This window comes from Canis lupus, chromosome 4 (genome assembly GCF_011100685.1).
Source record: "Canis lupus familiaris isolate Mischka breed German Shepherd chromosome 4, alternate assembly UU_Cfam_GSD_1.0, whole genome shotgun sequence".
Lineage (NCBI taxonomy): Eukaryota > Metazoa > Chordata > Mammalia > Carnivora > Canidae > Canis > Canis lupus.
Genome location: NC_049225.1, coordinates 52,068,780 through 52,090,631, shown reverse-complemented (window position 1 = coordinate 52,090,631; position 21,852 = coordinate 52,068,780). Strand labels below are relative to the sequence as shown.

Sequence of the window (21,852 nt, the reverse complement as noted above, 5' to 3'; positions counted from 1 at the left end):
TAACAAATGATTGGGGAAGACCAAGAAACTATTTTCAATTTGAGGTGATTATAGGGGCATGAAATTTAATGCAATGTTCATCCTGGATTGGATTCTGGGCCAGAAAAAGGACATTGGTGGGACAATTGGCAAAACTGGAATGTGGTCTAGAGATTAATTAATAGTATTGTATCAACATGAATTTCCTGATTTGGATACTTGTCTTAAGATTATGGGTGATGTTACTAGGGGAAGCTTAGTAATGGCTATAAGGGAGCTCTTGCACTGGTTTTGCAGTTTTTTTTCTCTGAAATGAATTCAAAATAAAAAATCGAAAACAAAGATAGGTATATTTAATTGGTAATCTGACCCAAGCATGGGAGTAATGTTAATAGTAGTAATACTGTTATACATTAGACTGTATCCTTCCCCCAGTTCACACACATGTTGAAGTTCTAGCACCCTCAGAATATCACCTTACTTGGAAATAGGGTCATTGTACAGGTAAAGCTTATGCAGTCCTTACAAAAAGAGGAAGTTTGGACACAGGCGGGCACAGAGGGAGAATGCCATGTGTAGATGAAGACAGCGATCAGGGTAATGCAGCAGAAGCCAAGGAGCAGCAGAGATTGCCTGCAAACCACCATGTGCTCATAGAAGGATGTGGAACAGATTCTCCCTTCACAGTTCCCAGAAGAAACCAACCTTGCTGACAGCTTAATCTTGGACTTCCAGCCTCTAGAACTGTGAGACAATAAGTACCTGTTGTTTATGCCAACTGGTTTGTGGTATGTCATTAATTGGCCCTGGCAAACAAATACACTAGTTAACATATATCGAGAACATACAACACACATTCTATTCTGAGCTCTTTACATGAATTATTTCATTTCATCTTTACTCTGCCCTTTGCAGTAAGTGCTACTATTGCTTCCATTTGATAGCTAAGAGAATTGAGGCTACAAGTGGTAAGGAACTATAGCTAATAAATGGCAAAGTGGGTTAAAACCTCTACAGTCTGACACCGTCCTCCTGGCTTTCTTTTTTTTTTGATTTTATTTATTCATAAGAGAGAGAGAGAGAGAGAGAGAGAGAGAGAGAGAGAGGCAGAGACACAGGCAGAGGGAGAAGCAGTTTCCATGCAGCGAGCCTGACATGGGACTCGATTCCGGGTCTCCAGGATCACGCCCTGGACTGAAGGTGGCGCTAAACCGCCCAGCCATCTGAGCTGCCCCCTCCTGGCTTTCAATCCCAAAGGTTTCTTATGGGATGTGAAATGGCTGCCTTTGATTAGTTTCTCTTTATACCTTCTATATAAATTCCAGGGATGAAAAATAGTGAAGTACACATGGGGATACCAAATCCTGTTTATTCACCACTCATTTCTCTACGATCACACCAGCCTGATGAAATCAAACATCTGCTTATTTGGAAACACTCAACATCTGACATCTTAGTCCTCCCAAGAAAGGAGCATTAGTCATCCAAGGAGAGATTCCATTTTGAAAGTGGGCTAATAATTTAAGTGAGTATTGGGATTACATTCAGTCATTCAAATCACGCAGGACTGCATCTAGGGGCAGTGGAGCTACTTAAGAAAAGTGGAGAGTAAATGTTTCCTCCATTTTATAGCAAATAATCAGAGAGAATTGCCCACTGGGGTCCATTTTGTTCCATTTTGAGTCATTCCTTCATTCAATTAACCTTTATTGAGCAACCCTGGGCTTCTTGGCACCAGGCTCAGCCAGCAGGATTTGAAGAGTCAAGTGTTCAGTTTGTCTCTTATTCAGGGTTGTTCCTAAGGTAAAAAGGTGGAGGTGAAAGCTTTTGAAGGCACATCCCCATTTCCCAGTTCTTAACCCCCTCCCCTCACAGTCTTCTGAATGACTGAAGGGAATTTTCTTGCATGTAATTTTCTAGCTCACATTTCATTCATGGGCTCTGAACCCATATATCCAAGAGTTATTGGAAACTCCATTGGTTGTCTCATGTGTATGTCCACAGATATAAAGTAGAACTCCTTGTCTTAATTCCCTCACCTTTGTTCCTTTCCCGCTCAAGTCAGCTTCTCTCTCAGTGAATAGTTGATCAAGTCAGGAGCCTTGAAGTTCCATGTAAGTAGGGACTAAGTCAACATCCTGTGACTCCTTTAGTCCTTGGACCCATATACTATAGAATGTGCTAACAACAGTGTGTTGAATGAATAAATGTAGGAATGGACTTTACTCTTGATTCTTCTCTTTCTTACCACTCATGTCCAATTAGTAAGTTCTGTCAATTCTCTCCTTCATTTCTTTCAAAGTAGTCCTCATATCTCCACCCCCAACCAGCATTTTTCCAGTCCACTCTGTTATAATCTCTCACCTGGACTACTACTGTGCCCTTTACCTGTTCTACTTACCTTCTACCCCAATCTGTTCTCCATGTAGCAGGTTGAGTGATTTGGTGAAAACGAAAATCTGGCCCCATCACTTTTCTGCTTAAAACTCTTCAATGGTGGGGCACCTGGATGGCTCAGTGGTTGAGCATCTGCCTTCGGCTCAAGGCATGGTCCCAGGGTCCTGGGATGGAGCCCCATATCAGGCTCCCCATGCGAAGCCTGCTTCTCCCTCTGCCTGTGTCTCTGCCTCTCTGTGTGTCTCTCGTGAATAAATAAATAGAATCTTAAAAAAACAAAACTCTTCTATGGCTTTCATCACCATTATGGTAAAGTCCCAGCTTGACATCTGAGGACCTACCTACTTTAGTTTATTTAGTAAAATTTAGTTCCTTCTTATTCCCCATCCTTGTCTTTTATCTTTCCCCTTCTTGTCCTCACACTATGCTTTAGTTCAAAGGAGCTTTCACTGATTTCCAAACATGTCTTTCTTCCAGACTTGTGCTCATGTTATTCCCTTTATCTGGTAGTTCCTGTTAGTTCTTAAAGTCCCAGCCTGGATACATCCTCATTTGGGAACCTGTTTTAGTTTCTGCTGCTGCTGCAACAAATTAGCAGATTATTAGCTGCTTACGACAATACCCATTTATTATCTCGCAGACCTGAAGGTCAGAGGTCCAGGTGGGCTGGGCTGGGTTCTCTGCCTAGTGTTTCACAAGGGAAGGCTGTGTTCCTTTCTGGAAACTCTGGGGAACAATCTGCTTCCAAACTCATGCAGGTTCTTGGCAGAATTCAGTTCGTTGTGGTTGTAGGAGTGAGGTCCCCATTTCTCTGAAACTTGGCCCCTTCGTATTCAAGCCAGCAACAGCTTAAAGGTCAAATCCTTCTCATGCTTCATCTGTGACTTCTCCCTCTACTGCAACTGACTTTTAAGGACTCGGTGTGATCACTCTTGCTCCGCTTGGCTCATCTGGGATGATCTCATCATATTCACAGGTTCTAGGACTAGGTGTAGACGTCTTGTGGGAGGGGGGCAGTATTACGTCTGCCACAGATGCCTGCCTTCAAATCTCAGTTCCAGGTCCCTCCTTTCCAGTCCTGTGGCAGGCACTGTTGGTTGCCTAAGCAATAGCCATTTCCCATTCAGCCCTTCCCTGCTGTCAGGGCCTGCCTCCCACTTTAGAGAGAGATACTGCCGGATTTGTTTTCCCAGCCTCCTGGGGTAGGGCAGGGAAGGTAGGTAGGGCATGAGCTTGTCTGCCCAAGGACTCTGGAAAGACTGTCATCTCTGATTTTATTATTTTTCTATTTTTTTATTATTATTTTTTCATCTTCTCTGATTTTAAACAAATTTTTGAGGAGAGCTGCCTTTCCGATCTTTAGCCACGGTGATATGAGAACGCAACACAGGGAGTTGCAGCAGCCGTCTTGAGGGGCATATATGAGCCTGCATACTGAAGCTAGTGGAGAAGAAAGTTCAAAGGAGTGTGAGTTATTGATGATATCATCGAACTGCCGAATTACGCCCCCCACCTCACCTCCAGTGCCCTTAGAGCTCCTTATTGCTCGTCATTTTTTTAGTGGGGTTCCCCTTACTCGCAACCTGAAGCAGCTGCAAACGCAAATCCCCACAGATAACTCCACAGAGCTTTCCTTACCTATGCTAACACCAACCACACTGTACACTTAGTGTCCTTGCTGCTGTCTTCAGCCCTCTTGAGACTCTAAGATCTTCGACGCAGTCGACCCGCCCGCCTTGCTCAAGTATTCTCCCCTGCACGTCTGTGCCTAGCACAGTAGACATGGAGTAATTATTTGCTGAATGAATGAATGAATGAATGAATGAATGAGTGAAAGCCCTTCCCATCCTTCAATTCCTTTACCCCAAGTACCTGCCACTGTCACCACGAAAAGGGCTGCCATAGGTGTATGGGCAGGCTGTATCCTGCACAAGGGGTCCTGATTGAGGGGTCAAGAGAGAGCAGAAATCTAGCCTGCTCTCCACTCAGGAAGCCACGTACCCTGATGTGAGGCTGTGTCTGCCCAGAGGAGGGGACACTTTTTTCGTATTAGCATTAAGGTGCTCTAAGGCTAGTAGAAGTCCTGTGGCAGCCCAAATTCCAACTTTTCTCATCTTATAGGGCTCATGCCCTTACTGTTTCTTTTCCATCTTCCCATGGAGTGGAGCAGAGGATGCTCTTCAGGTTCTGGTCACCACATTCCAAGGAGCTGGGCAACTATTTTGAGAGGCAGATTAGTATTAGAGTGTTTGTGGGAATCCCTAGGTTTTCATGTGCTGCCCCTTGCTGGTGATAGGCTGGTCATATTAATAGCAATCTTCTGGGAATTATGACTTAATGTGTCAGGAACAGCCAAAATGGGAGTCCGGAGACTCACATTCAAGTTTCAGCCCTGGCGTTAATCAGGCTCCGGGTGCTTGGGCAAGGCACCACACTTATCTGGCCTTCAATTTCCTACTTTATAAAACTAGAGGTCTTCAAACTGGGCTGTGAAGAGTTTAGGGGTGTTGATGTGGGACCTCAGGACTCTCAGTGGTGACTAGGGAGGGGGACTGAGTGGGTGGGAGACTTCGGCCAGAGCAGCTCTCTGCTTTTGCCTACTTTACATATAGGACTTTATAAAAAATTAATTTTTAATTATGCAGGAACTCTGCTAATATATTCCTCTTGTAAAGAATGAGAACATTGCTGATAAGACTAAAGAGGCTTTGGCTACCATTCTCCCCAGTGCCTGTCTATGGTGGATTTCATCTAAGATTTCCACTTGAACAAAGGGATTCTAGCTCAAACAAGCTGGGAGACCATTGGTCTGGTTACCTGTAAGGACCCTAAGGGGCAACAAGAGGGATTTCATAAAAGGGGGCAGCCATGGCTGGAGAATGTTTTAATAAGGCCAAGCAGAAAGCCAAGCAGTGGTTGCTGAAATGCAACACTGCTCCGTATGCTGTGATTTGGGGGCACTATCACTGCTGTGTACTGGCCGTGGGCACAGGATGGGCAGGAGGACACAGATTTCTGAGTCAGGGCCGGAAAGCTTATGTACACGTCCAGAACCAGCCCTCACCTCCGTGGGGTGGAAGGAAGCGCTGGGATTAGGACTGCTTCTCCTTTTTGGCCTGACTTGATAAAAACAGAAACTGCAACTGACATTTGAGGTATACTTGCCAGATGCCGGGTGCTGTGTGCCTCGTTTCCTTAAATTCTCACAACATCCCCGGGGATGTAACACTGCTAGCATCCTTATTTTAGAGGGAAGGAAACTGAGGCACAGAGAGATTAAGGAATTGCCTAAAGGCACATAGCAGGTAAGTGGGCAGCAGGGATTTGAACCCAGGTCTCCTTGTTCCAGGGCCAGGTACACACACACACACACACACACACACACACACACATGCACACGCATGCCCATGCACATGCATGTGTACACCGCGCCCTGGATCCTCCCAGGCACTGTGGTCCCATTCCATCAGTGTTTGGTGGTGCTTGTTGGATGGTGGGCATGGGAAGGAGGAAGCGGACTGGACTTTGTGCAAGATTTGGCCTCCAGCTTTCCCTCTCCTCCATATCCCAGGGTCACCGGCAGAGTACTCAGCTCTCCAGAACCCCCCATCCTGGCGTTAGCAATGGCCCTTTTGCAAAGAGCCAGGGAAGCCGCCTGGTCAGCTGGGGCGAAGGGCCTGGGAGAGACGGTTTACGTTCCTAATGAAAGAGTCCGAGGAGCCCGGCAGCAGGTCACACAGGGGCTGTGCACGCTGCGGGGCGGCTGCCAGGACGCCCGCCCCACACGCCACCAGAACCCAGGCCTGCGTGAAGGTAAATGCAAATCAGCTCTGCCCAGGGCGCTTCCTGCAGAAGGAGGCTTTTCAGTATGCACGCCTGGTTTCCTCTGCCCTCAGCCTGAATGCTGATTTTATTTTTTTGCATTTTATGAGCTCAAGAGAAGGAATTCATTTCCTTGGTTATAATATGGCCCTATGGAGAAAGTCTTGTCCAAATACATTTTGCTCACAAACGCTGTCCTAGAAGAGGGGCCATCCTGAAATGAAATGGAGAGAGATGATTAAAATCTGATTTATAGGTAAGGTGCATTGGTAGACTTATGCCAAATTATTGCATCCAGGAAGGAAAAGTCTCTTCCTGGGAGCTGAAAACCTTTGTAAAAGAAAGCTTGAGGGTGCACATACCCTTATCCCAGTGTAGCTATATTTTAAAGTATGTATTCACCATGTTTGCCCCCTTCAGACTGTACAATTCCTGAAGGCAGAAATTGGGTTCATTGCCTCTTGGTATTCCCCACATGGGGATGTTTCTGCAATTTTACTTATAAGAAAGGTGTTCTACACTGAGGACCTTGACTGATCTCTTCATCGACTGATTAATGCTTCCTCCATCCCAATCCACTTCTGACACACATCACAACCTCCTAACAACGATCCCTCCATCTCCCTAATGCCACAAAAGCACAGGGTCCTGAATTATTCTTCTTTTGGGTTATAGGTAATAGAACATTAGTAATCAGCTTTTATTTAGTACTTATTTATGGATCAGGGATTTTTATAAGCACTTTCCAAGGGTTATTCCATTAATCCTCACAACCACCTCTGAGAAGTGGGGACTGTTATTATCCCATTTTACAGATGAGAAAACTGAGGCTTGAAGAAGTAACTTGCTGAAGATCACAGAGCTGGTCAGTGGGAATAGCTACCACTTACCAAGTGCCTACTGCGGACCAGGCACTGTGCTAATCCCATTACACTGATTATCTCATAGAGTCCTTAACCCTCAAGAAGTGACCTTCAGCGTTTGGAATTTCAAGCATTTAATCCTTTGGAGACTGGAAGCAGTGGGAGAGCAAAGTCTCACTTAGCCTTAGTCTCCAGAAAGTTGAGGATGGTGCCAGGACAGAGCAGTTACTCAAAAACACATTATTGAGTGAATGAAGGAAGAGCAGAGATGATCTTCCCTTGGGAACTGCTTGCCTGAACCCCCCTCCCTCCTCACTCAGGTTAGTCCTGCTCAGGCTCAGACTGTCCTGGAACAAGCTTTCTAACCGTGGTTACTTTTCTTCAGGTAGGCAGAGTATCACGAAGACCCGACTTGACATCACTGGTTGTGGCTCCAGGGCTTCTCTAGGGGTATGCCAGCTGTAAGGGGCAGAACCAGATGTCAATTCTTACCAGGCTGGCTTGGCTTCTTTTTCTGCCATGGCCAGGTGCCTCTCATAGATGGGGAGCTATGGAGATGTTTAAGAGAATATTTAATTTTCAGTTTATCTGTTTTCTGTTTTGAAAACAAACATGGGAGGAGTTATTGTTTAATGGGTAGAGTTTGCTTGGGAAGAAGAGAAAATTCTAGAGATGAATGGTGATGACAGTTGCAGAACAATTTGGATGTAGCTGATGCCACTGAATTCGACTCCTAAAGATGGCTAAAATGGTACATTTTATCATATGTGTCTTTTACCACAATTTAAAAAACCACACACATGGATCTATCTTTCTAACACAAGAAGTCTGGGGTAGGTGGTTACAGGGCTTGGTTCAGCTTCTTGATGTTGCTACGGTCCCTGAGTCCCTTTATCTTTACAGTCTCAGCATGATTGCTTCTATTCTGGTTGCAAGGTTTCCTCTGAGACTTCTTAAATTTCTTTTTTTCTTTATTTATTTGAGAGAGAGAGAGAGAGAGAGAGAGTGAGAGCAGGAGCAGGGAGAAGGAGAGAGGGGAGGAGGAATTGGAGGAACAGAGGAAGGGGGAGAGGAAGGGGCAGAGGGAGAAGCAGATTCCCTCCTGAACAGGGAGCCCCATGCGGGGGCTTGATCCTGAGACTCTGGGATCACGACCTGAGCCAAAGGCAGACTCTTCACAGACTGAGCCACCCAGGCGCCCTCGAGACTTCTTAAATTTCATCTGCTCAAGAGGGCAAGAGGGGAATGGGTAATGCTCGCTATGGGTCTGTTTTTTCTCAGGAGAATGCCAGCAGAATTTTCTTACATGTCATGGGCTGGAACTAGGTCTCCTGGCCTTGCTGGGCAGCCAGCACGGCTAGAAAAGTGATTACTTAGTTTCCCAACTCTAGAGCTCAGGAGGGTCACTGGAAGAGAAAGAAGTTGAGAGTGAGTGGTGATGGGACAACCAGCAGGTTGTGCCCAGCGCCCTGCTGAAGGTCACGTGTCATGTTAGCAGGGCTAAACAGACCCAGTGGTGGATAGATGCCCCACAAAAAAGGACTGTTCTGGAGACTATCTTTCAAAGACAAAAGCTCTTCAGTGCATGTACTGAAATTAAAATTAACTGAATGCTAAGAGGTCACGTCAGATGGGAGCCAGGACATCTGAGCTCTGCCCCACGCTGGCCGGAAGTCTTGGGTAAGGTCCCCTGGTCCCTGTACTCATAAATGTGATTAATTATTTTTTCTTGGTTAGCGTTGCTCATTAAGTACCCATTAAGTGTTTTGGTATCTCTAGATGAAAGACCTTATACGAGGACAAATAGTTGTTATTACCCAACCGTGTGCTATCAAGTGTGGGCTCATAATACAAGATAATAGGTTTCAAATGTTGGATTAGGTCCATCATTCCTCTTGGTCAAAAGCAGAGTAGAATAAGGGCTCCAGGAGACACTTAAGATAAGGGCACTCACAACATCCCTATTATGATTATCTTGCCATTGCAAGGAAGCCCAGATACATACTCTTGGCCATTGAAGATGGTAGAGAATGGACTCCATTCTCTGCGATCCCACTGCTTGCTCTTTCCCTGGGAGGCACCAAAGAGAAATTGGCCTGCCCTTTCCTTGACCTCCCCTTTTCTACGGAGCCTTCCTGGGCTTCACTGGTTCTTCTCCTTTGTTCTTACCGCAGGGCACTGTATACTGAATATTTTAGCATTTAGTGGTACCGAAGTTAACTTTTCATCCCTGTTTTATAAGCTGCGCCAGGAGTGGGCACTGTTTGGGGAAGGCAACCCAAGGTTTTCTGGAACTCCTCCATCTCAAGTCGCATGACAAACCTTCTGTAAACACTGGACCTGGATCTATGAGCTGGGAGCTCGTGACTCGATCACATTGGGGTTTTATTTCATGATGTTTTGGAAACAGTAGAGTGGATTCTAGGATAGATGGCAAAAGAAGCAAGTGCATCCAACCTCTGAAGAGGGTATAAGTGCAGTTCCCTGCCCTTCCAGAGTTCCCTGTGGTCTGACCACAGGGACATTCCCTGAGCTCAGCAAGACACTGACTTTGGGAATTCTATAAAGGGAAAGGGCAACTCTGCAGAACTGGAAGTGAAATCGCTTCAAAGAAGAGCAACTCTTAAATGGCAGGGGGAAAATAATGCAGTCCTGGTAAATGTGGGAACAGGATACTCGAGTCAGCTGAGAAAGCCCAAAATATTATTGCAAACAAGAGTTATATTTTTATTAGTGCATTGTCAGAATGCAAAAACAAATAAGTAAACAGAAAAGAAATGAAATCACTTTACAGAAAGCACATTCATTACTTAAAAGTAGCACCTCAGCGATTGGCACTTTCTGGTCACATCCACCAGTCAGGTTCACTTGCGCTGTCCAGTAAGCAATTCTTGACCATTTTCTTTGCATCCATGTGCTTTTTTTGCCTGGCTATTAAGGAGCAGCTGGAAATTCTGACAATTTTTTGTGCTTGGCCATGTTGGTTCTCCCTCTTGGATCATAAGACCTTTTTACTTCCAGACACTTACAGTGTCCCTGGGTCACTCTCCAATGACTTACAGATAGATGGGGATGGGGACTGGCAAGGTGGCTGAAGCTGAATCTCAATTTGAGTTATTTGTCTCAGGTCTTTCTAAATTCAGGCATCCAAAAACTAAACTTGCTTAAAAATGCAAGTGGCCCTGAATTGCTTTATCAACACCACCGCAAGGAAGTCTTTATGGATACAGGATCTAACATCTCCGTCTCCAGAAACTTCTCAAATGGATTCGTGTCTCCATGTCTCTATTTAACTACCTCTGTGTTCCCATCCATCACAAATATATTATGGTGCTGGCATCATAATATTGTGTGCTCACTGGTTGTCATAAAAATGATACATTCTTGCTTGAAAAGTTGTCAGTATAAATAACACATAAATTCACATTTTGCATAATAGGGCCTATTCCTTACAGATCAGGTCCTGAGGGTATGAAACATACAATATATCTTGGCACACAAGTGTTCAATAACAATAAATTAATAAATACATAAATTACTTAAATATTTAAATAGCATTAAGGTCAGTGGCAGCCTGCTAGCTGAAAATCTATAAATAAAGTAGCTGATTGTTTCAGTGGGCATTTGGCATTTAAATGTAAAAAATATTGCGAAGACACAATAATGACCCTTTACAAAAAGAAAATTAGGCAGAAAATAACTTTTGGAGCCTCTTCAATGTGTCCTTAGAAAATTTTGCATAATATCTTCCACTTTCCCTCCAAGATTCATCCTGGGGGTGGAACCTGAAAAAAGAATACCAATAGTTTATGTAGATTAGAAATGTGGCAGCAAGCCCCCTTACTTCACACACCACGATACTGGGGCAATTGGGTTTGGGGATTCCATGTCAGAAAGGCCCAGCCCATCCTTATGTGGCTGAGGATTTGGATTTGGTTGCAGTCAGTGCCCCCCCACCCAGGGTGCCCAGGATAAGGTGCTAATTCCTGAAAATCACTTGCAAGCTCTTTTTGCTCCTTTGGCTACCTCTCTCTGCCTTCTCCTCCAGGAGGGCAGGACCTATGCCTGTTTTCTTTACTGCAATATCTGTGCATCCAGCATATTCCCCAGAACAATATGGACATCAAATAATACCTGTTATTTTTTATTTTTATATTTTTAAAAATAATACCTGTTTAATGAACAAATGTATGTTTCTGACTCTGGTGACTGTGTACCAGGCACCCTGTCTCCCTTTTCTCTCATACTGTCCCCCACCATTGCCCTGCACCCCGGGGACGCTGAGTGTTCAGGTGTGGCCTGGGCTTTGTGGGCCTGCTCACCTAACTGCAGGACACAGATGCCCAGTCGCTCCAGGATGAACTATAGTAGCGGTCTCGGGCTTGCACGCGGATCTTGGCATCCTTGTGGCACACGACCTTGGCTGAGGTCTTGTCCACGCAGAGTCTATCTTTCTGCAAAGGAGAGGGAAGTCTTTGGCAATGCAGTCACAAGATGGGCTGGGGGTATTTCTGCAAAGCTTGATCTCCCCAAACCGGCACACCTTGATTTTAGGGCATCACTGTTGCAATAAACTGTGGAGTTGTGTAGAACGTGCGCCACCTACTGATAGAAGCTCTAAATACAGATGAAGCTTTTAGACTTCAGCCTAGGGGGAGAAATGGTTTGGTCCAGCTTTCCTGTTTCTAGCACAGCTGCCTTACCGGAAGGCCCCATGCACTCTCACCTCTGTACTAGGCCGATGGTGAAACTAAGGCAGATTTTCTCTAGCTGTCGCCTGGATATTCTGAAATACTATATCCTGATCCACTTATCAGAAAACATGCTGAAATCCAGGCATTGCTAACTTTTAGCTGTGTGACCACTGGAAAATGCTTTAGGCTCTGTTGTCTCAGTTTCATCCTTTATAAGAGAGGGATAATAATCATTCCTACCTCATAGATGAGTAAGAGTTAAAGGTAATCATCATGTAAAATTCTTTAATCGGCAAAGTCTTTAATCGGTACAAAGTGTTCGGTAAATATACCTATTAATGATATAAACCTTATGTAGGGAAGATACATATCAATACTTTAAATAATAAATAGGTAAAATCTACTCCAGAATAGCCTTTCCATCCTACAAAAAATAATTCTCAGGGAGTAACTGAATGACCGAATTTCTATCAAATGCTAAACCCTATCCCGAATAAGGCGTTTATCCAGTGATTCTAAAACCGCAGTCCAAGGAGTCTTGGGCTTTATAAAAGCGTCTTCAAGACCTTAGGATTATGATGCCAAGGCAAGAAAGTTGGAATCCATTGTCTTAGCCTATGTAAACACTAACATTCTGCTCAATGAAATAATTTCACGATATGTGGAAGAGCTGGGAATTATCCATTTGGGGTGAGACATAGCATGAATGTTCTATCATTCCTTAGACTCACTAAATTGCAACAATAATAGTTTGAGGCTCCTGGAACTCAGATTTCCTATGTGAGGACCAATTCTGAGTGCAAGAATGAATGACCAACCATACTGAAGGCGGTGGCATGGTTGGGTGTGTGGAATTTTTGTTCACCAGAATGGTTTCCTGGTTCTGACTCTGCCTAGCTGGGTAACTTTGGGTAAGCCCTTGACCCTCTCTGAGCTCCAATTACTTCACTAGTGAAATGTTGATAGTAACACTATCTGCCTTCGTCAGGTTACTTTAAAGATTGAGTGAGATATACACGTAAAACCCTTAGTGCAGTCTCAGGCACGTAGAAAGTGCTAAATAAATGTTAGCTACTGTTATCACAACTCACCTCCTAGATGTGGGCCCTGCATAAACCTGAATACATGGTACTGGAGTCACATCTTACCTTTTCTCTATTGTTCTTGCCCTGGGCCTGTATGCAAAATGTCAGGGAGAAGTAGGAATGTGGGGTGCTCCAGGTGTCGGGGTATTCCCAGCTGACCTCCACGTGCCGAGAATTTTTCAATGGCTTCAGCTGCAGGTTTGTGGGTGGGTCTGGTTTGACTGTGGAAGAAGATATAGAAACACCTTTGATTTTCCTAACAGGCTTTTGGTGTAAGGTAGTTCCACCTTCTAATCCCACTTTCACCTTTAACCGGTTGTGTGTCTGTGGGATAGTTACTTAACTTCTCTGGGCACCTAGTTGGCAGACGTGAGGCATCCCTGCTGCTGGTGCTCACACTGGTGCCTATGGGAGGCAGTCCTCACCAGTTGTCCAATCCTTTCTGGCTGACCCTGAGAGAGGCTCAGAATCCTCCTCATCCCCCGCACAAGCAGATGAACCCTGGCAGTAGGACTACCTCTCCATAGTGCTCAGAAGAAATTCCACAGAGACAAGAAGACTCTCACATCTGGGCTAGGTGCGGAAGGACCACCCTCCCTGTGCTCAATATCCCTCTTTGCACAAAACTTGGACTTGAGCTGAGTCTCTTGCTAAGGACAACATGAGAGACTTCCCACTTAGTGCTCTTTCTGATGTCTTCTCACGGCATCTGGCACTGACTTGTCTTGCAACAGTTGAAGTCAGATTGTCTTTATGCTCATTCATTCATTCAATGAATGGTGAGTGAGCACCAGCTTTGTGCCAGTTACTGTGCAATGTGCGGAGGATATAGCAGCGAGTATCACAAAAGACTCTGTCTTTGAGTAGCATACCTTTGTCTGGATGGGGGGAAAGGAGACACTCTATGGAATGTCCAAAGACCATGGCTCCTAGTAGATGCTTTTCAAATATTCTTCTCTCCGTTCTTAACACAACTGATACCTTCTTTCCTTCAGAATTCAGCTAAATATCATTTCAGAGAGACCTTTCCTGGCTATCCTATGGAACTCAAACCTCCTCCTACCCACAAAGAGTAATTTCTCCACAAATGTTTGAGCAAGTTCTGTGGTTCTGTAAATTTTATTTCATGATGAATGTCCAATGGATAAATGGTAAAGGAAGTGACAAATGGCAAAATCTCCATTTGCCGATTAAAAAAATTGGTGTCCATTTTGGAGGGGCTTATGTTCCAATAATGAAGATTCTTTTTCAAATGTTAGAGAAAGCCTGGTTGGGAATAATTGCAATTAGTAGGGAAGCCCTGGTTCTGAAGGTAAATATTATGTTTGAGGGGGTCCTCCTGGATTCACCATGGAAGCTGCCTGGGTAGCAGATAGAAGGGTAGCCAAAAGGCCGCTTTTTCCAGTGGGGCAGAACTGGTTTCTGAGTTCCTAGCTGTGATATCTGGGGCAATTTATTTAATCTGAGATTCAATTGTCTCTTCCTTAAAATGCAGAGAATAGTATCTATATTGTAGTCTTTTGGGGGTACAGAATAAAAGAGACAATGCATGTAAACCCCTTACCTCAGTGCATGGGGTCATTGTGAACATGTGACAAATGGCATTTATCCTTATTAAGCACATATAATTAAGCGAACTCACTGATGTCTCTGATGAAGAAGCTGCTGGTGTAGTTTTCATACTTGAGCTTGTGAATAGCATCCACCACGACCTCGATGGGTAGGCTCTCCTCGGCAGAGGGGCAGGCACTGCCCTCCTGACACTCCACTGTGTACTTCTTATAATCCCTGTTGTCCACTCTGACCCTCTCTGCTGAAAGTGTCACTGCTCCACATGTCACCCCTTGGGGGTCAGAGAAGCTGAAGTCAAAGACAGACATTACCCTGTGTCACACATTTGTGGGTAAGCTCCCAGTGGTTGCAGCTAAACAGCTGTTTGAGGATACAATTGATCCAAGTATGCCCTGATTTTTCCTTAAAGCCTAAGAAACTGCCCTCCCCAGGAGAACTAGCTTTGCCACAACAGGCGGTACAAATATTTAGAGACAACTCTGCATTTACATCCCTTTGGCCTAAATGAATTCAGAAATTTTTAGATCCAGAGCCCTTGGTTCAATCTCCCTATTAAAAATTTAAATTCATTCTTCCCACTTTAATTACAAAACCAATACGTGCTAATTATAAAAAATGAAAAAGATTAAAACCTGTATAAATGAAATGTGTGTGCCTCTTTTAACCCTAATCTCACTCCCCAAATAGAAATACTATTCATAGCTTGTTATATCCCTCCAGACCTTTATCTATGAATATTCAAAGCAATCATATATCCACATGTACATATGGATACACACATGTTTCTATATATACACACAATGATTTTATTTTTCATTAAATAGATATAACTATGTATATATGTATACATAAACCATAAATATAAAGATATATGTATGGTTTTTAATAACCATCTCTTCCCCCTCTGAACATATGGGAAGTGCTCCATGAGACACCACACAGATTGGGTTATCCACGTTAAGCTGGATAATGTATCACACTTTAACTTTTCCCCTGCTGATTACCAAAAACATCACAATGAACGCTGGCATCTGTGTTTCAGTGCATTTGTATAAGCATTCCTTTGGTAAGCATTTTCATTTTCAAGATGGAACAGGGATACCCCAGGGGTTTATTTACTCAGTTAAAAAGTGACAAGGCCAGGGTGATCACCTGGGGTTTGCTCTGTCAGTTCAGGAACCTAGATGGTGAGTGAGGGAAGACACACAGACCCGCTGACATAGGTTCAGTATCCGTGGAAATGGATTTCTTAGGGGAAGTCCAAGTGTATTGGACAAACAGTAAACTTCAGATCAGTGATGTCGGCAAAAGGAAAAGGAGTTAAGGTGGCTCTGGACAAATTTCTAGAAACCTCAGGGTTTTGGAGTTGGCCTCAGGGCTTTCAAGATCTGTGCACTGGAGCTTTTGTTTCTATTTTCATCTCAAGGTGCAATTTTGGCAAGTCATCATAGCTTTGATTTCTCCTTTTATCCCTCCCCATGGTGCTATGAGCCTTAATGAAGCATTGCCAGGCAATCTGGATGAGTGGGTTCAAACATAGCAGAGGCTATTCTCAGGTCCCAGTAATATCCTGTTCTAACCCACACATTTGTTCAGGCGATTAGCTTAAATCTCCATGTTCTTTCCCCAGTTTAGGTAACAGTGGGCGTTGAAAAAATACACGTTTGACTTTGTTTACTCCCCTATTATTAACTGATAGGCCATGGAGAGGTTGCCCTTGTTTTCTTAATGAAATAGTTCTAGCCAAATACTGAGAAATCAGAGTGATTTCACTTACCCTCTGCTACTTTTGACACTGAATTTCAAATCAGTACTGATTGCCGTCAGCCACCAGCATGTGAAACGTCCAGAATAATTCTTTGCCTCACATTTCAGAAAGATCTTATTTTTGGATTCTGGATTTGAAAAGAACAAAAATTCAATATTTAGAGGCTTTCTTTCAGATAGACTTTAATTGTGATGAGCCACAGGCCACCCAGTGCTACAAGAGTGAAGATCTTCCATTTATTTCCTTGGAAAATGCTGCTGCTCCCCTGATAGGCAGTTCAATGGGGACTGGCAATGTCTCAATAGGTTGCTGATTCTGCAGAGCATGCCATGCACCTAACACATCAGAGGGAGGGATTAAGTTTTTCAAAGCTGCCATCCCAGTGCTGAGTTATTCACTATACACATTGGTTAATTTCCATTAGCATTTAAAAAGAACTTCAGGAAAACCAATCAGATTCACCATGACAATCTCTCAACATGAGATTTGGTTGGTTGATTCCTCCAAGTGTCTAAGAAAGCAAAGAAAAACCTAAGTGCTGGGTGGTTCTAGCAAGGGATTTGATATTCCCTTGTAGTTCATTAACTACACTAGTCATGTCTTGCCTTTTACATTTTTAAAGTTTTTATTTCTTATGGCGCAAAAGAGAAAATTGACACCATCTGAGGGAATGGAATTACCTTTCTGTTCCTTTAAGATATCAGTGGACCAAATTCCATCTTCTTTTTTGTGAATCAACAGGAGTGAGCGGCTCAGAACCTTGCCTCCTTTATGGCAGGTATACTGGCCAGCATCTCCAAATTCTTTGACTTGGATGGTCAGAGTTTTACCAGAACCTAGGACTTCACTGCTCTGCGCTGAGGTCCAAGTGATGTCATCTTCTTCAGGGGTATGGCAGGTGAGGACCACCATTTCTCCGGGGGCATCAGGGTGCCAGTCCAACTCTACAACATAAACTGGAGAGCACAGGGAGTGGAGAACTGGATTGTGAGCTTCATGAACTCTGGGACTGGGTTTTGTGAACCACCTGTGCATCTGTACTGCCAGAGCACAACCTGGCTCATAACAGCAGATGCTTGCTGAGATGATTGATTTCAGGCCACTGGGCCCTACTTGGATATAAGGTCATGAAGAGACAAGCAAAGAGTTTTATAGCTGCCACGGAGTTATTAACTGGCAGGCTGTCGTTAATAATTAACCTCTGATTCGCCGGCAATGGGGAAGGCTTTGATATACCAAAACATGAACAGCAAAAAACTATCTACCAAAGGCCTGGTGGAGAGAAGAACCTTCCAGCACAATTTCAATTGCATGGACAGTAAGGCAGGGCCCAGAGATGTCAAGACAGACTGACCAGCACTGAGATCCTATCCCCCCACTAACTGGCTAAGGGATTTGGAACAAGGTAGTAAATCACCATAAGCCTCAGTTTCCTCAACTGTAAAATGATAATAATAGCATCTGTGTTGTAGGTTTGGATATTAGTATTAAATATATCTATATTTAGGACAGTGCCTACCACAGTAAACTCAGGGTTAGTTATTGTTATTCACACGCCAAAGGGTCAGATGACTGCACAGAGATACTGCCCTATAATTTTCCACGGGCATTTGAGGATTTAGTTCCTACCACTAAAACTTATCAATAGAGATTTTCATTCTATTTTTTTTTTAAGATTTTATTTATTCATTCATGAGAGACACACAGAGAGAGAGGCAGAGACACAGGCAGAGGAAGGAGCAGTCTCCATGCAGGAAGCCTGATGTGGAACTCGATCCCCAGAATCCAGGATCACACCCTGAGCCAAAGGCAGATGCTCGACCGCTGAGCCACCCAGGCATCCCTCATTCTATTTTTTAAAGCAGTTTTACACTCTTATGAAGCAGTTCAGTAGATCTTGGTCTTCCCATTTCAAGGAGGAGTGTGCCAAAACCAGCAGGCTAAGCAAGGTTACATTAAGTTAGAAGCACAAGGGAGGCCTGGGTGGCTCAGTGCTTGATCATCTATGCCTTTGGCTCAGGGCATGATCCTGGAGACCTGGGATCGAGTCCCATATCGGGCTCCCTGCATGGAGCCTGCTTCTCCCTCTGCCTATTTCTCTGCCTCTCTCTCTCTCTCTCTGTGTGTGTGTGTCTCTCATGAATAAATAAATAAAATCTTAAAAAAAAAGTTAGAGACATAAGAGCTATATCTCAGGTCTTCTGTCTCACTGGCTTGGCATTGGCTCTCTAACCTGAGGAATGGCTTAGTAGAGTACTTCAATGAGTTGTCCTATCACAGCTTCATTCATACACACATCACTTACTATTCAACTAGACCATTTAATGCAGTGGTTCCCCAAGCCTGATCACTCAACCACCAGCAGCAGCAGCACCTAGGAAACTGTGGAAAATACAAAACCCGAGTCGATGAATCAGGAATGTTGGGATGGGCCCGATGATCTGTTCTGTATGCTCCCCAGGGGATTTGGATGCCCTGTCAAGTTTGAGAGCCACACTGGTTAAGAGCCTGGATTTTGGAGTCACACTGGTCTGAGTTTAGATTCAGCTCCATATCTGATACTTGCCTGTGGCCTCAGGCATGATATCCAATTACTCTAAGCTTTGGTGTCATCATTTTTTAAAATGAGCAAAATATTAGTGCTTGCTTCAGCAGGTTGAGACACGGATTATACAAGCTAATTCATACAACGGCTTCACAAAGTGCCCTTAAATGCTCTATACACGGTGACTCTTATTGTTGGCATCCAAATGTAAAGTGTTGTGGAATATAAAGTTCTCACTTTGGATCAGAGGGATTTAGAAGTCCTGAATGGGTAACAAAAACAAGAGGTAAAAAGCATTTGGGACCTGGCTCTTTGGAAATGATAGGCTGTGCCCACATAAACCCACGTGGCACCTTTGGCTTTCTCCAGTTATTCTTTTTCCACTAGCAACTGAACAACACAACTGAGCCTCAGAAGGCCTGGAAGACCCCATCCCCCAAGCGCAGGAGGCAACAACTGCAAGAGGGAGCCTGACGAAAAGGATCTAGAACCCTGTGCCTGGCCTCCAAAGTCGTCCCGCCCTCTGTTTCTCACATTGACTTCCTGGAATTTCTGCGGTTTACCAAATTAGAAGTAACTTTGGGGTTTACTATGCAACAGCCAAGCTTCCTGAGCTCGCTAAAACTCCCAGGGTTGGACAGGGATCTGGAAGTATCATCTGGCTCCAGGCCTTTGCCTTTACTCAAGGGAGGCTCTAGAACTCTCAGACCCTCCTCAGGCAGAGGGGAGATGGCTGGATTGTTGCCTTCCCGAAAAGAGTACGAATGGAGGAAAAGTCTCAAATTTCTTTCAGGTTTCCATTTTCTAGTGTGCCACTCTCCTGACCATCAACAGGTTATTTCTGATCAACAACTGAAGTGGCTTCACTTTTAACTTATGCCTATTTCCTCCTGTGCTCCAAGCATAGGAAAAAACTGCTTCATGACCTTCTTGTAAAACCTTCTACAAATACTTAAATGCACAGACTTTGAAGTGAGACAGAATTGAGATCAATCCCTGTTCCATCCTTCTCAGGTCTGGGAAACTGGGGAAGTTACTTAATCTCTGTAGCCTCCATTTGCAGCATAGATAAAATGGGACACAGACCCTATTTCACGTGAGGTTATGAGAATTAAATGAGATACTGTGCTCAATAAATATTAACTATTATTACTATGATACAATTAGAGATAGTAATTGCCAACATTATGTTGGCTTCCATGAGAAACATCTGAAGATCGTTTGGGAACAAGTAACAATCAGTTAATATATTATTTACTGTGTGTAAGACAACAGAAGGATAGAGGAACCCCTTATTTTACTAATACCTACCTATTCTATTATTCTACTTGTGATTTTTATTGATCAGTTGGATTATAAATAAACAGGTTCTCTTGATTCATCAGAGACATCATTTTAAACAACCAAAGCAATACTGGCTAACATTTATTCTCACTTCACATCTATTGAGTTGTCCCCTGCATTCACTAACATTCAATCATCCATGTTGTAGGTGTCATTTCATAATCCCTAGTTCACAGTTGAGGAAACTCAGCCTTAGAAGTGACCCAGCTCAAGGTCACCTAATCGATAAGTGGCAGTCAGCCTCTGAGCCCAAGTCAATGTGAGTCTAAATACTATGCTTCCCCAAAAGTGCTTGGTCAGAAGTGAGTCCTCTCAGTGCCAAAGGAGGGGGTGATGTTGTGCGGTGGAGTGGGGGATGATCGAACGGAGTTCTTAATCTTTCCAAATCCTTCACTTTGGAATTTTAATTGTACAATACCGCTGGTTTTTAGTAATACCTGCCAAGTCCATATACCTTTCCCATCACAGTCCACAAAAAGCTTCTACTCTGGCATCTAATATGAAAGCCAAATGACATAGATGCCCTCAAAGGTGAAGGAAGGACAGATGGCCTGCGTTTTCCCAGTGATGGCGCTCACTAGGAGGCCCCAAGGCCTGATTGCCCCTGATTTTCCTCCGGGGCCTGTCTGATGAGTCCTGGCTCAGAATTTGGGGCCACCACAGAGAAGAAGAGGCTGGTTACCATCTTTCTCCAGTTCCCATATGGCCATGAGGGGAGACGCCAGCAAAACGAGGGAAAACCAGGAGATGACCAACTGCTGAGGATGCATCTGCAGGAGGTAGAGAAACAGAGGAGAAGGAGGAAAAGAGAGCAGGAGGGAAAAAGAGAAGAGACAATGTCAGTAGTCATTCAGTTGCTTTGCAAACCATATTCATTCTATGTACATTGTTTTTAATTTTTAATTTTCTCTTTCTTCTCTGCACTGTCAAATTAGTACTAAGTGAATTACAGGAGCCCTGTGCCAGTCTCTGGGAAAGAACATCTTCAAAGAGAGAACCACAGACTATCTGGAGCTGAAGGAGACCAGCTGTCTGATAAAATCCTCTTATTTTTAAGCTGAGAAGCCCACAGCTCAGAGCAGGAACATGACTTATTGGGATCAACATTTAGCAATTATATACTTGGTACTGACTATGTAAAAGGCTCTGAGCGAGATATGTTGGAAGCAAAAAAAGGATTTCTGGCCTGGATTCTGCTTTCTAGGAGCAAACACTTTCATTCAACAAATATTTATGAAGTCAGTATGTTAAATGCCTACCCTCTAGTCAGAGAGACCAGCTATATCCTGTGTCACTGTAGCACAAGGCAGTATGTGCGGTAACACCTAGGGGTAAAGGACTTGGGGTGGTAGTGGTGGTGGTGGTGGGAGACAATTAGAGGTGATTTCAAATTATGGCAATGATCTGGTGGCCAGGTTTAGTTTCTCTCCTTGTTTAGATAGTAATTGCTCCAAACTCAAAGGTTACTTCCTCTTACATCATAAAACCAGTGATTCTCAAGCTTGAGTACACATCAAAGTAACCTGGAAGCCTTGTTAAAATACCAATGGTTAAGTCCCACCTCCAGAGGGTTTGATTCAGCAGGTTGAGGGAGGGGTACCTCAGAATATGCATTTTTTAAAAGTTTCCAGATAAAGCTGATGTTGCTGGTCCACAGACCACACTTTGAGAACCACTGGTTTAACCCATGTTCAAGCCCATAAGCGCTGAAAATCAAGAGGTTCTTTGGGAGAAGACCCTAAAATATTGATATACCCACTATGATAAGCAAAATGCATCATTT

General features: G+C 43.9%; 1 protein-coding gene across 1 annotated transcript; it reads right to left on the bottom strand.

Moving 5' to 3' along the window:
• Positions 1 to 10,821: 10,821 nt before the first annotated feature.
• Positions 10,822 to 20,839, bottom strand: IL12B (interleukin 12B). The gene is given in 7 exon segments (NM_001003292.1): positions 10,822 to 10,846; positions 11,384 to 11,515; positions 12,904 to 13,061; positions 14,483 to 14,700; positions 16,190 to 16,307; positions 16,861 to 17,136; positions 20,752 to 20,839. Coding segments are annotated over 6 exon segments (990 nt in total). The 3' UTR covers positions 10,822 to 10,846.
• Positions 20,840 to 21,852: the final 1,013 nt, after the last annotated feature.